General features: G+C 44.4%; 1 protein-coding gene across 3 annotated transcripts in view; it reads right to left on the bottom strand.

Moving 5' to 3' along the window:
* Nucleotides 1–13,320, bottom strand: part of DEPDC1 (DEP domain containing 1) — a 73,109-nt gene that overhangs the window by 52,699 nt on the left and 7,090 nt on the right. For all 3 annotated transcript variants that reach the window (XM_033917212.1, XM_033917214.1, XM_033917213.1), the window contains exons 2-4: nt 8,963–9,228; nt 3,563–3,719; nt 1,529–1,644 (exon numbers count right to left, since the gene is read on the bottom strand). In XM_033917212.1, the coding sequence (XP_033773103.1) occupies nt 1,529–1,644; nt 3,563–3,719; nt 8,963–9,228 (539 nt within the window). The remainder of the gene's footprint in view (nt 1–1,528; nt 1,645–3,562; nt 3,720–8,962; nt 9,229–13,320) is intronic.

Here is a 13,320-nt window from a genome sequence, read left to right as displayed (position 1 = left end):
TCATGCAATTATTCATATAGAGCACCCCCTCACATTTTCTCCTGTATAATGCAATATATATTTAATTTAATATATAGGAGAAGTATTTCACTCTTTCTTTCTCAACCCCCTGTAGTTGGACATCTCCGATCCCTCCCTCTCCCCCTAGCTGAATATATATATCACACACACTCCTCCTTCCCATGATCCTGTCTCCATCTCCTCCTTTTCTCTAATCTTTCATAGCCTGCCAGCAGTGCTAGCGATTAAAGCAGAACGCTGCCAGCTCTAGTCTCTCTAGTCCCTGCTACACCAGAACAGCTGATGTAACTTCCTGTGTAGCAGAGATGTAACTTCAGTGTAGCAGAGATTGAAGAGACCGCGAGAGACTGGACCAGGCTAGCCTGTCGGCAGTGCTCTACTTTAATCACTAATACTGCCGGCAAGCTATGAAAGGTTAAAGGGAAAAGGGATGGAGGGGGGATATAGTGGACAAGGGCAGAAGCGTCAGGTGGTGGGCAGCAACAGGTAGAAGCAAGTGGCGGAGAGCAGCAGCAAGGGGGGCTCTCTGGGGGGTGAGCAGTGGCAGCAAAGCAGCTCTCTGGAGTGCTGACAGTGATGGCAAGGGTGGCTCTTGGGAGTGGGGGCAGTGGCAGCAATGGCAGAGGTAGCTCTCAATATGGCTCTAAGCCAACGTTCCTCCGACATATCATTTCTGGTGCACTCCACCGGATGTGAAGTCAGGCAGAAGACTATCATTCAGATGAAAAATGCCATGACTGGGAAGGAAGGTAGGCAGGCCTGGCTGCATTAACCCTGTTAATTTTTTTTTTTTAAACATCATTAAACAATTAATGCATTTAAAAAAAAGTGCTCTGAGATCCCTATAACTTATGAGGTAGTAATTTGTGGAACTGTGTTGCATGTAAGGGATCCCTTAGATAAATATAAAAGGCGACTTTTCTTAATTATGACAGGTACAGCTGTACAATTGATCACGTGCAACTGGAAAAATTGGGACCTTCTTAGCTTTACGTTCTGGTGGGCAAATTTATGTTTATTGTATAAATATGAAAAAGCAAATGCTGACTTGTCAGGGAACACAAAAATTTTTAAATTAATTTGGGGCCCATTGATGTCTTTTGTAGAATTATTATAGTTTAAATTATTTGTTGTAATAAAGGCACATCCAGGGGAGGGAGGTATATACTTAAATGATCTTCTGATTTATGAATTTTCTTGAGGTAGAGGAAGGGAGGGGTTTTTTAATATGCTGATGAACTGTTTCTGATAGCTTATAAGTGCTTAATTTTAGATGTATGACAAGTAAGCTATATTGCACTTTTGTAAGAACTGAAAATTTAATAAAGAATTTAAAAAAAAAAAAAAGTGCTCTGGCTAATCATTCCTTTTAAGGTGTTTGAATTTGACTTTGAAAAAAATTCTATAGAAGTTTTACAAGACTATTTACATTGAAGCTTATTACATTTAAAATGTTTCAAATAAACACACTCTGGCCCATAAGAGTTCAAATTCAGTGAAGACTTACTGGATCAAAATAATGTTTCTCCAGATTTCTTCCACATCTTCTTGGCTCACATCCCTATATTGTGCATTCTGCTCACTTTCCTCTTTTCTGTCAATGTCCATGTACTCTATGTTCTCCTACAAATAATTATGTAGAAATTGGGTTATATTTGAACTAAATTGTCAATCAGAACTTTATAGAAAATAACCAATACCCTAAGAACATTTTACTCCCAAATATAAAGAGAATGTTCTATTGTGATGTTCAGCAAGGCATGAATTGTCTTATTAAAAAAAAAAAACCCCACAATTTTATAGGCACAAACACACTTTCAGGGCCTACATAATCTACCACAGAGTTCTTTAACTGCTGGTCCGTGGACCAGTGCCAGTCTGCAGAAATTTTCTGCCGGTCCACAGGGCCGACACCTCCATCGGGCCCAAGAGATTGTTCTGTAGCTGCCAGTCCTCGGTAGGATCAATGTGTTTTCAGGCCGGCTCCCTGAGTGCTGCAGTGCACAAAGCCGTGGGAATAGGTGTGTGTGTGTGTGTGTGTGTATATATATATATAGTGTGTGTGTGAGAAAGAAGAAATTGGGACTATAAAGGACTGGCTGCCTCAAGCCCAACATTCTCCTAAATATTCAACCCCTTCAAGAAATAAAGGCAGCACAGTAAAACCAGCTGCCATCTTCCTTCTCAGTGTATCTTTCCCTTCTCTGTGTCCCCGATACTTCCCTGTCCAGCATCTCCCCTGCGTCCATCTTCCCACTTTTATCATCACCATTCTACATCCCTAACACCTCTCCCTGTGTCCAACATCACTCCTTTATGTCCCCATGCTCCCCAAGTCCAGTATCTCTCTGTGTTCTTATTTCTCTCCCAAGTCTAGCACCTTCCCTTGGTTCCATATAACCCCTCCCATGTCTGGCATTGCCCCTCTGTCTACATACCATCCACATACAGCGTCTGTGTCCCTTTCCCTATTCTCTTCCCCATGCCTATTATTTTCCTCGTTTTTGTATACCTTCCTCTGCGTGTCTCTTTCTTCCCTCCTTCTGCAGTGTTCAGTATTTCACTTCCTCTTCCTTCATCCTCTTAGTTCAGCATCTCTCTTTCTCTTGCCTTCATCCCCCCTCAGAGCCAGCACCTATCCCCTCCCTTGCTTCTAGCTCCAGGCCCACTCCTGCAGCTCCAACACATTCCTTCAGCATCTGCCCCCATTCCTGTGGGTACAACGCATCTCTCTTCCCTCCAGCTCCTGCTTGCTCTTTCCCCTCCAGCTCCAGCTTCCCCTCCCTCCAGCTCCCACTCCTATGGGTCCACCTCCAGCCACCCCCTTCACCTGCTGGTCCAGCACATTTCTCCCTTCCCTCAGCTCTCCTCCTATGGGTCTAGTAGCTCTATCCCTTCAGCACCAGTTAGTGAGCCAGCCCCCTTTCCTTGGGTCCAGCACCTCTCTGCCTTCCCTCCAGGATCCCCCCCTCTCCCTTCAGTCCAGCTCCACCTTCCCCCCAACAGGTCCAGCACCTCTCTCCCTTCCATTCCCTCCTCTAATGGGCCCAGCACCTCTCTGCCTTCACTTCAGCTCTAGTTGGCTCCCCTCCTACAGCCCCAGCTCCCCTTTTCAGGTCGTGTCCAGAGGCTCCTTCCCTCACCCTCCTGCAACATACCTTTGGAAGCCAGCCAATCCCCACACAGACCTGCTCCTGGTCTGCCTCTGCCAGGTCCCCCTTTGTAATCAAGGACCAGGAGGAACCAAACTCATTTGCCACTCTGCCTATGCAGTGCGCTCCCTAACCAAGGAGACTCTCATTGGTGGTTAGAGTCACCCAAATCAGGCAGATCCAGAGGAACTTCCATGCATATTTTATAAAAGAGCCGTCTTCTGCATACAAGATGAACAGTTTATGCACAGCTTTCAAAAATTACTCCCAAAAAGGTAAAATCTCTCACAAGTAGGTAGTGCTACTGCAGAATGAAAGATAACATGGAAAGTATTGAACCACCTAAAAATAAGAGATAGATAAGAACACCATCATAAAATGTTTATTACCTTTGATGCAGAAAGGCCATGCTTTTTTGGAATCTTTTTGGAGAAGGGTGTCAGTTTAAAAAGGTTCTCTCGCTCTTTAGAAACATTTTCATTGCTATTCTTTTTCCACAGTGGATGTCGACTTGGCACAGTTTTGAGTGGAGAATTTGAAGGAAATCTATAAAAAAAAAAAAAAGTCAGTGCAAAAAGTGCATTCCCTTCCATTAGGAGCTACTGAATCTAAACTGTTTCAAGTACACAGACAGATCATAGCTTTTTCTTTCCTTTAAATTTCTAAGTAATATAAAGAAGCTACAATTAAACTTTCTGAGCAGGAAGTTGTAGTCCCAACAAATGAAATTCGGAGCACCTTTACAAAAGAACCCCCACCCCCCAAAAAAAATCCCTAATTAGTTAACCATTGAACCTGACAATATTCAGCTAAGCGAGCAAAATCTTAGTTATAATGGACTGCAATTATAACACTACGAGGCTCATTTTTCAAAGCATTTAGACACACACAGTTACATTGAAACCTATGGCACTTTTGTGTGACTAAATTTTCAAGTTTCAAATTTTATTCAAAATTTGATACATACGCTTATCAAATATGAATTACAATACTAAAATGGGGGTACAATAACATATATGGACAACTTCAAAAAGATGTACAATACTAGACTAGTACAAGCTGGGAAGGGGGAAGAACTACAATGATTATAGTGCAAGAGAAGCATATAGGGTTAGAAAAACAGGGAGGGGTAAGAGTAAAACTAGAAGTATGGCTATAAATAAAATAGTCAGAAAATTAAACAATAGAAAATATAAACGATACGATTAAGTGCTTTGAAAATGAGCCCCTATGTAGCACAATTTTTGTTCCTGGGCAGTAAGTATATGGCTCATACCTAAAAAATATAGAAAATGTGTTATTTCCATAAAATTGCTTTTGTGACCAGGATAGTCAAATTTTGCAATTTACCTATTTAACATGCAAAAATGCTGAATTTTCATAAAGTCATAAAGAGCAACATATGAATCACAACAAATATATTGAAGTTAAACAAAGATGACTACAGAAGATTTAGAAGTGAGTAGTTTTTCAAGATCTATAATTATATTTTAAGTTACTTTCATGAATCAGCCCCCAGATATAGTCTCCCATCATGTTCTCGTTATATTGTCCTTGGTAGCAGCATTATAAGTCCAGTATATCCTGGTGAAAGTGCTCACCTTGCTCCTCCAAGTATACTCCTGTTTTCCTTGAATGTCTCAAAATGAGTTTCAAGGACATGGACTTTGAGAAGACATCCCACAGCCCATTTTACTGTAATTCTTCACCAGATTCTTAACCAACTCTATGTAGTTTTTGGCCATGTGATTGCCTAGAAGCCCCGAACCACTGCAACAAAGCTGTTCCAAGTCACTTTCTCCTTCCTAGTTAGCTTCTTGGGAACTTCCTTACACTCCAGATCTTCTTTATCTGTATAAAGAAGACACCAGCTTTGATTTTTGCCTCGGACAGATTAGGGAAGATCAGGGCTGTGGAGTCGGTAAATAAATGTTCCGACTCCGACTCCTCCGTTTTTTGTACTTCAGACTCCGACTCCAGGTACCCAAAATTTCCTCTGACTCCGACTCCTCGACTCCGACTCCACAGCACTGGTTAATTTTCAGATCGTTAAAATGGAATGTCAAGTTGAGAGAAATGAGCATTTTCGACACCACCTTCTTTTTGCTTTTAATCAAGGTTCTAAGGCCGCAGAAGCTGCTCGCAACATTTGTGCTGTGTATATAGTGGGTGCTATGGTTCACGGAAGTTTCGCCCCCCACATTTCGCCCCCAGCAATTCGCCCCTCACATTTCGCCCCCAGGTATGTTTCGCCCCACACATTTCGCCCCCCGGATGTTTTGCCCCCACACATTTCGCCCCCGCACATTTCGCCCCTGATTATGTGTACTGCACATTTCGCATTGGGCTAGTTTAGCGCTGGCCACTGCGGTATTAGCTCCAACGCTCATAGGGGAGCCAGAGAGAGAGAGTCGGGGAGGCAGAGAGCAGGTTGTGGCGGAGAGCCGGGGTGCCAGAGAGAGAGTTGGGGGAGGCATAAAGTAGGTCACGGCGGAGATTAGGAGAGCCGGGGAGGCAGAGAGCAGGTCACGGCAGAGAGCCGGGGAGCCAGAGAGAGAGAGTCGCACCCACCCCGACTCTCCCTTGTTGAGCCGCGGCCTGCCAGAGCCCGCCGAGACGCTCCCTTGGTTCCTGCGGGAGGGCCGCCGCACACGCCACGGGAGGGAGGGGTTGTGCGTCGCCGGAGGCCCAGTACCTTATCGCCGGGTGGGAAGGGGTGGTGTGGCTGCCGCCGTCTCATCTGCTCAGCGTGGCTGGCGTCTCATGTAAGCCGAGCACCTGCGGTTTTCTACTCTGGAGATGTAAGGGCTTGCGATAGAGGCAGGAGGAAGGAAGAGAGAATCCTTTGCCTCTTTGACTGTTCTAAGCAACCTGGTACAGTGGTGTAAAATCCACCCCACGCCGCCCTCACTTTGTGGGAGGTGGGGGCCGTGAACCCTGCACCACAGTGGCCGAGGTAGAGCCCTGCAAATGCGTCCTTCCCCTCCCTGGGCGGCCCGGCTGTGTGGGAGGGGGGATTGGGGTTTCCGACCCTGGCGGCCGCGTCGCTGTCTCCCAGCCGCCCTGCTCCGGCCCCGGGCAGGGCGCGATGCACTGGAGAGCCGGGGAGCCAGAGAGAGAGTTGGGGGAGGCAGAGAGCAGGTTGATTTCAGGGCTGCAGGGCTGGCAGGACAGTCGGAAAGGGTCTCCCCCCCAGGGCCTAACTAGGTACTGGATCCAGTGGGGGGGGGGGCCTTCATGGTAGGAGTACAGCCCTCTCACTTCTGCCTTCTAAAATGGCTGTTGTCCTCTTGCAGCAGCTAATGGTATTAACAGGAAGTGCCGTGAGCAGCTGCGAAAGGTCATGGCAGTCATTTGGGAAGGCAGGAGCGAGAGGGCCATGCTCCTGCCACAAAGATCAATGCTGGACTGCTAGGTACTTTGATAGGTCTCAGGGGGAGGAGGGGGGGGGCATGGGACATGTGGCTCACAAGCTGTATGTTGCCGACCCTATCTTAGACGCAGAAAGGGGAGGTGGGAAGGGAGACAAAGTTAGAGTGAGAGAGAGAGAGAACGGAGGAACGCTCAGGGGCGAAATGTGCAGTACACATAATCAGGGGCGAAATGTGCGGGGGCGAAATGTGTGGGGGCAAAACATCCGGGGGGCGAAATGTGTGGGGGCGAAATGTGTCTGGGGGCGAAATGTGTCTGGGGGCGAAATGTGAGGGGCGAATTGCTGGGGGGCGAACCTTCCGGATCCCGGGTGCTATAGCTGAAAGAATCGCTTGTGATTGGTATGCCAAGTTCAAAAATGGAGTCGGTAGATAAATGTTCCGACTCCGACTCCTCAGTTTTTTGTACTTCTGACTCTGACTCCAGGTACCCGAAATTTCCTCCGACTCCACAGCCCTGGGGAAGATGTCTTGGAAGTACTCAAAGGCTGCCAACTCCTTATCTAGATCTCTAACAAATTGTTTCATCAGGCCCAATTTCATGTGCAGTTGTGGCATCAGCATCTTCCATGGGTCCACCAGCGGTTCCCATTTGATGTTTCTACCCACCTTTGGTAGTGCTCCTTTGTGTTCCTGCTGTCCCAAAGGCAGAGATAGCAGGATAACAGGTAAAACCGCCTTGAAGACCTATTAAAAATGCCACCATTTTGAGTGAGCTAGGGAATGAATTTCTGAGGTCTCACCACAAATGAGTTTTATATTTTGAATGAAAGCTTAGCCTTATCACTCTTTTCAGTATTGTTTAATGAAATTATTTGTGATCTTTGGCAATAGTTATTTCACCCCACATTTTTGTTGTTTATCATTTTTTATTTTTCAGTGGGGATTTTTTTGTCTTTTTTGATTTTGTGTTTGACACTAATATTAGCACATGGCCAGAAACCTAACTAGTCAAATGCCCATTTTACAGCTACACAAAAAATGGGCTTGGAATGCAAGAAAATCCAATGTTAAAGCGTGCCAAGATCACTTACTACAAGGGGGTGCTGAAAAGTTCTCAGTCTAACCAACTTTGTAAATTCTGAGCATTATTTTGTCACTGTAGCTGAAGAAAGTATTATTTTAATTTTGCAAAGTGCCAATTTGCAGAATCATAATGCTATGTTTTGACTGTTTCAGATCACTGATTGAACCATGTCAACAAGGTGTGGAATTTTAAAGTGTAGAACCCTAAGCCGTCATGAAGTCCCTATCCTCGCCAAAAGAAATCCATGAATGTATGATGCAAACATTGAGTGATAATTGTCCATCATATTACAGTGAAGATGTGGTATGCAAACTTTCAATGCAGGGAGGCCTCAAACGGTGTCAGCTCCTGAAATTGTTGACCATGTCCATGACCTGATTTTGGCAGATCGGTGAATACTGGCTAAAACAAATTGCTGAGACACGACAGATATCCAGGGAATGTACTGGGTGTATAAATCCATGAACAACTGGATAGGCAGAAGTTGTCAGCCAAGTAGGAGGCCCAAATGTTTGAATGCTGACGAGAAATGATATCGAGTGGACACTTCCAGTTGATAATGCAACATTTTCAGCAAGTTGGTGCCAACTTTTTAGAGCTAGTTACTGTTGACGAAACATTGTTATACCACTATGATCTTGAAAGAAAACAACAGTCTAAGCAATAAAGGCACTAGGGTTCTCCAATGCCAAGGAAATTCAAGACCCAAAAGTCAGCAGAAAGGTCATGGCCACAATGTTTTTGGATCAGGAAGGTGTTGTAATGACTGACTATCTTCTAAGGGGCCAAACAGTTAATGCAGAATACTACTGTTAATTTGCTGTGCTGATAGGAGGCATGGAAAAAAAAAGGAGAGGGAAGATGCAGAAGGGAGTTCTCTTTTTGCAAGTCAATGCACCTGTTCATAAGGCTGGTGAAACGATGGATGTTTTGGCATGGTTGGGGTTTCAATGCACAAACCATCCAACCTACTCACCAGATATTGCTCCATCTATTTTCTGTTTCCAAACCTTATAAAGAGTTTGAAAGGGAGACAATTTTCAAGTGATTCAGAGGTGATTACAGCAGCGGACGACAGAGTATTTTTTTGGGAAGGATTATGAAAACTTCAGACATGTGCCAAGTGTGTTGAACTTGGATGTGAATATGTGGAATAACTTGTAAGATTTATAGCTCCACATCATTCCCTTCTTGGTTGGGATGAGAACTTTTCAGCACTCCTCATAGAGCAGCTTATTTAAAAAGGACCCCAATAGGAACAAATTGTGTGCCGGGACATTAACAATTGTTAGCTATATTTATTGATGCCGGTTAAACTTATATACAAATACCTGTATAGCTGAGTACTGTCTTCAAGATTTTCTGACCCCCATCTACCTTTCACATCTTCAATGACATGGTTCTTCAAAAATTTTCGTAGTAGTTGTATAGTTTGCTGTCTAGTAACTTCTGGGCCAAAATTGCTATTGTTCCTCAGTAACTCAAGAAGACAGTCAATAGCTTCACAGGCAGTAAAACAATTTCCATAGAGTCTGAAGTGTTGTCTGTGTTTCTTTAGTGGTATTCCAGCCCTGAAATGTTGTGTTATTTCATTCCACTATAAAAGAGAACAAGAAAAATGTATTGTCAGACCAAGTCCTTAGTACAAAATCAGTGCAAATAAATCCATATAAAAAACAAACATTTATTCCAAGTTCTATACAGTTTTTTGTTTTGTTTTAAGTTGAGACTACTATTGAAAACCATTCCTGGACACCCTATTATTTCCGGTTGAATCTGTTTGTAGCCATATGTAGTCAATGTCTTTGTTAGTAATAGTTTCTAAACTTCCTGAGTTTTATATTTTTGAATACACTTCTCCATCTGTATTTGCTATGATAGGGAATTAACAGAACCGCAAATACAGAAAACACGCAAATAACTTTTTCATATGTTATTCGCCGTTTTCTATTAAAAACCATCGTGAATATGGTGAAACCGTGAATAACATGGTGGGAGACCTGGCCTGTTCCTGAAGGAGAGGCAAAACATAGTGAAGAAAGTCCTGGGAATCAGCGAATTTCTCTATGCAAGTTGAAGTAATTTGGGGGGAGGAGCCAGCAAGTTAAAAACCACGAATACAAAGGGAGAAGTAGAATGTCAAATTCAGATTCTCTTGCTCTCTAACCATGGTAGTAAAAGAATGGGAGAATGTTTGAAAAGCAGAAAAGATCTTATTTCATTAAAAAAGGGAAAGATTCATGGAGGTTGACTCTATACCAGACAGATTAAATCTTTGAAATGATTTAATTCTCTAGGTAAACATTCTGAGTTTTCCATTTCAGGTCTTTCTATGAAATAATAGCTAACACAAGCAAACTGGGACTCATTTATATCCAATCTCTTACCTAATAATTTCCTTTAGTCCTGCCAGACCAGTCCAGAATTTTTGGGATTACAGTACAAGTCCAAAAAATTGGAACCATGAAGAATCCACTCACCAACCCAAATCTTTTTTTTCTCTGTAAATGCAAGTGTATCTCCCTCTGGCTTCTGTCTCCATCCAGCATTTCTGTCTTCCTGCCTCTCTTCCACTTACCCTCTTCTTGCTGCTGTCCTTGGCTTCCTAAGTATGGTTATATAAAGGCTGATGCAGGACCATGCTCCTGTGTGTGTCGCTCCTACATCTACTGCTCCTATTCTCTCTAACATAAGAACTCAATCATAGTGGAGTGGGGCTGGCAAACCTAGCAGCAACGCATGGAGGATCATTGTCCCATACCAGCTGTGCTTAGGAAGCTGAGGGTAAAGTGTGTATATGTGTGTGTGTGGTGGTGGTGAGGAGATAGAGAAACTGGATGGGGGGAGGGGGGGAGAAGACAGACAGATAGGGTGAATCTTAAAAGTAGTACCTGAGAATCTGGAAAATCCAAACTGATCCAATCCCTGAGCAGTCTGAATTTTTGGACTTGTACTCTATATCCAACTGACCAGCAGATGGAGACAAAGTAGTTTGTGATTTGCCTCTTAAAGACACCGTGCAGCTGCAGAACACTCAGCATTTTTAACGAAAAAATAAGGAGGATTTGAAAGTGATAATGTGTTTTTCAGAAACTGAGGGGCAAATTCTATAAATGGCGTCCTGATTGGAGGTGGTGGTAGGCGTCCTACTGCTGTCTAACCAGTCAATCGGAACACACATTTTATAAAAAAACCAAAAAAATCCCAGAGGCAGGCTGCCTACATTGTAGGCGTTTTCAAGAACCTAGGGAGGTGCATAGGGCTGCTTAAGCCCAACCAAGGCTAGGCATGGTTTTGCCCAGAAGTGGCTTTAGGTGAGCTTAGGCAGCCCTAGGTGTCTCACTAGGGCTGCGATAGGCGCCTGAAATGTAGGCTAGCAAAATGCTGGTCTATATTTCAAATAGACGTGGCTGCTGACGGAATCTCCCTGCCACGATCAGTTTAGCGGCTGCGGCAGGGGACCAGTCCCCCCCCCGTGAATTTGACCATCAGGAAGGATGAACCTCACCCCCGAAAGTCCGTGGCATGAGGAGTGCTGAATTCCTTTTTCTGCCACCACCCTGAGACATCCCCGGCAGGAGGGATGCCCACAGCATCCTGCCGCCACCCCCTCCCCGGAAATATCCCCCAGTAGGAGGGATGCCCACTCCCTCCTGCCGCTAGCCCCATCATCCTCCCCAAACACTCCCCAACTCCACCCCAAGATCTCGCAATTCCCTGAATGCCCCCCATACCTTTATTCAATGGTCGGCAAGAGGGATGGTCACTCCCTCCTGCCGACAGGCCTGCCACTGTAAAATAGTGGGCCTTTCCCTTCTCAGAACTGGGATGCACCGGGGAAGGGCCTAATGCCCCTCTCATAGGAGGGGCCTTAGGCATCTGGGCCAACAGGAGTCCTAGGCCTCCTTCTCAGTGCATCCTGGGATGCACTGGAGTGGCCTAAGATTCCGATTGGCCAGATCCCTAAGGCCCCTCCCACGGAACAGCAGTGTGCCCCGAAGAGATTTCAGGTATGCCATGAGATATTCCAGAATTTTACTTTATTTTTAAAAATTCCCTTCATAAGTACTTTTAAACCTTGGTTTGCGAGCATAATTCGTTCCAGAAGCATACTTGTAATCCAAAGCACTCGTATATCAAAGCAAATTTGCCCATAGGAAATAATGGAAACACAGATAATTCGTTCCACAACCCAAAAACTTTAATACCAAAATACTAAATGTACTTGTATTGCAAGACCTCGCTCATTTAGAACAGTCACTACACTCCCGCAGCATCAGAGAGAGAAGAACCATTGGCTCAGTTGTGATGATGTGACACATGTATACTGTATGTACTTGTATTGCAAGACTTTTCTTGTTTAGAACAGTCACTACACTCGTGCAGTGTCAGAGAGAGAAGAACCATTGGCTCAGTTGAGATGTGTGTACACTGTATCTACTTGTATTGCAAGACATCACTTGTATATAAAGCTAAAATTTAATCAAATGTTTTGCTTGTCTTGCAAAACACTTGCAATCCAAGGTAGATGATATGTACATTGCAGACGCAAGTCTATCATGTTATCAATGTCTGTGTGCGTAAGGATACACCCACCCAGACAAGGAACATTCTTTGACGTGATTGGTCCTTGGATTTGCCTTGAAAACTAACGGCAAGTAATTTTAGTGTTATTTTTTATGCAATAGTTATCCTAACTTGAGCAACAAAGCAACCAAGGTTTTGTTTCCATCTGGATCTTCTTATCTTTGCGAACTTGGATTTTCAGCTCTGACAGAAATTAAATTGGGAGGGGTGGGGGGGGGGGGGAAGAAGACTGCAGATGGTGGATGATGAAATGCGTGTTTGCTTGTTGACTACCGAGCCGCGTTTTGAGTTAATTTGGACTCAAAAACAAAACACATCAATCACATGGATTAGCAATTCTATTGTCTACTGTATTCTAGTTTTACCGTTGTTGCAATTACCCATACATAGCTTAAAGAACTTTAATAAATAACTCTCAAATTTAACTTTTTGTTGGTTTTGCAATTTTATAATTTCAATTATGAGCCACAAAAAACCATTTGCTCAGTTTAGTGTGCTGCAAAAAATATTTGCTCCATTTAGTGTACCGGAGCTAAAAAAAGTTCGAGAGACATTGAGCTAGAGGATTGGTAAGGGTAGGTAAGTGTGGTATAAAGATAATGTGAGCCTAGGAGTGGATGGGATGAGGAGCAGAGTGGGAGACTCCAATTCACCAGTGGACAGTGTTAGCTATGAAACAATCTTCCAATGCTATTACAGGCAGTCCCCACATTAGAGATGCCCGACTTAAGTATGACTTGTACTTAAGAATGCGGTTGTGGCTTCATTTGATTTCACTGAGCAGTATTTTCAGGGGCATAGACTGCTACACTTCTCCTGTAACAAATTCAGGAATGATGCATGGCCACATTAAGAACAGTGTGTGGTTGTGCATGCTGTACCTTAGAGCAGTGTTTTTCAACCGCTGTTCCGCGGCACACTAGTGTGCCGCGAGATGTTGCCTGGTGTGCCGTACGGTCAGGGCCGCCATCAGGGCAGTACCACCAGTCCAGCATTCAGGGGCCCGGAGCTGACAGGGGGCCCGGGCTCCCCCAGGGTCCTAGGCTACAGTCTAGGGAGAGGGGCGGTCCGCCCCACGTGGACAGGAGAGAGCTGGACGGGG

This window comes from Geotrypetes seraphini, chromosome 12 (assembly GCF_902459505.1).
Source record: "Geotrypetes seraphini chromosome 12, aGeoSer1.1, whole genome shotgun sequence".
Classification (NCBI taxonomy): Eukaryota; Metazoa; Chordata; class Amphibia; order Gymnophiona; family Dermophiidae; genus Geotrypetes; species Geotrypetes seraphini.
Note: the sequence above shows the minus strand (reverse complement) of the source record. Positions and strands in the feature narration are given on the sequence as shown.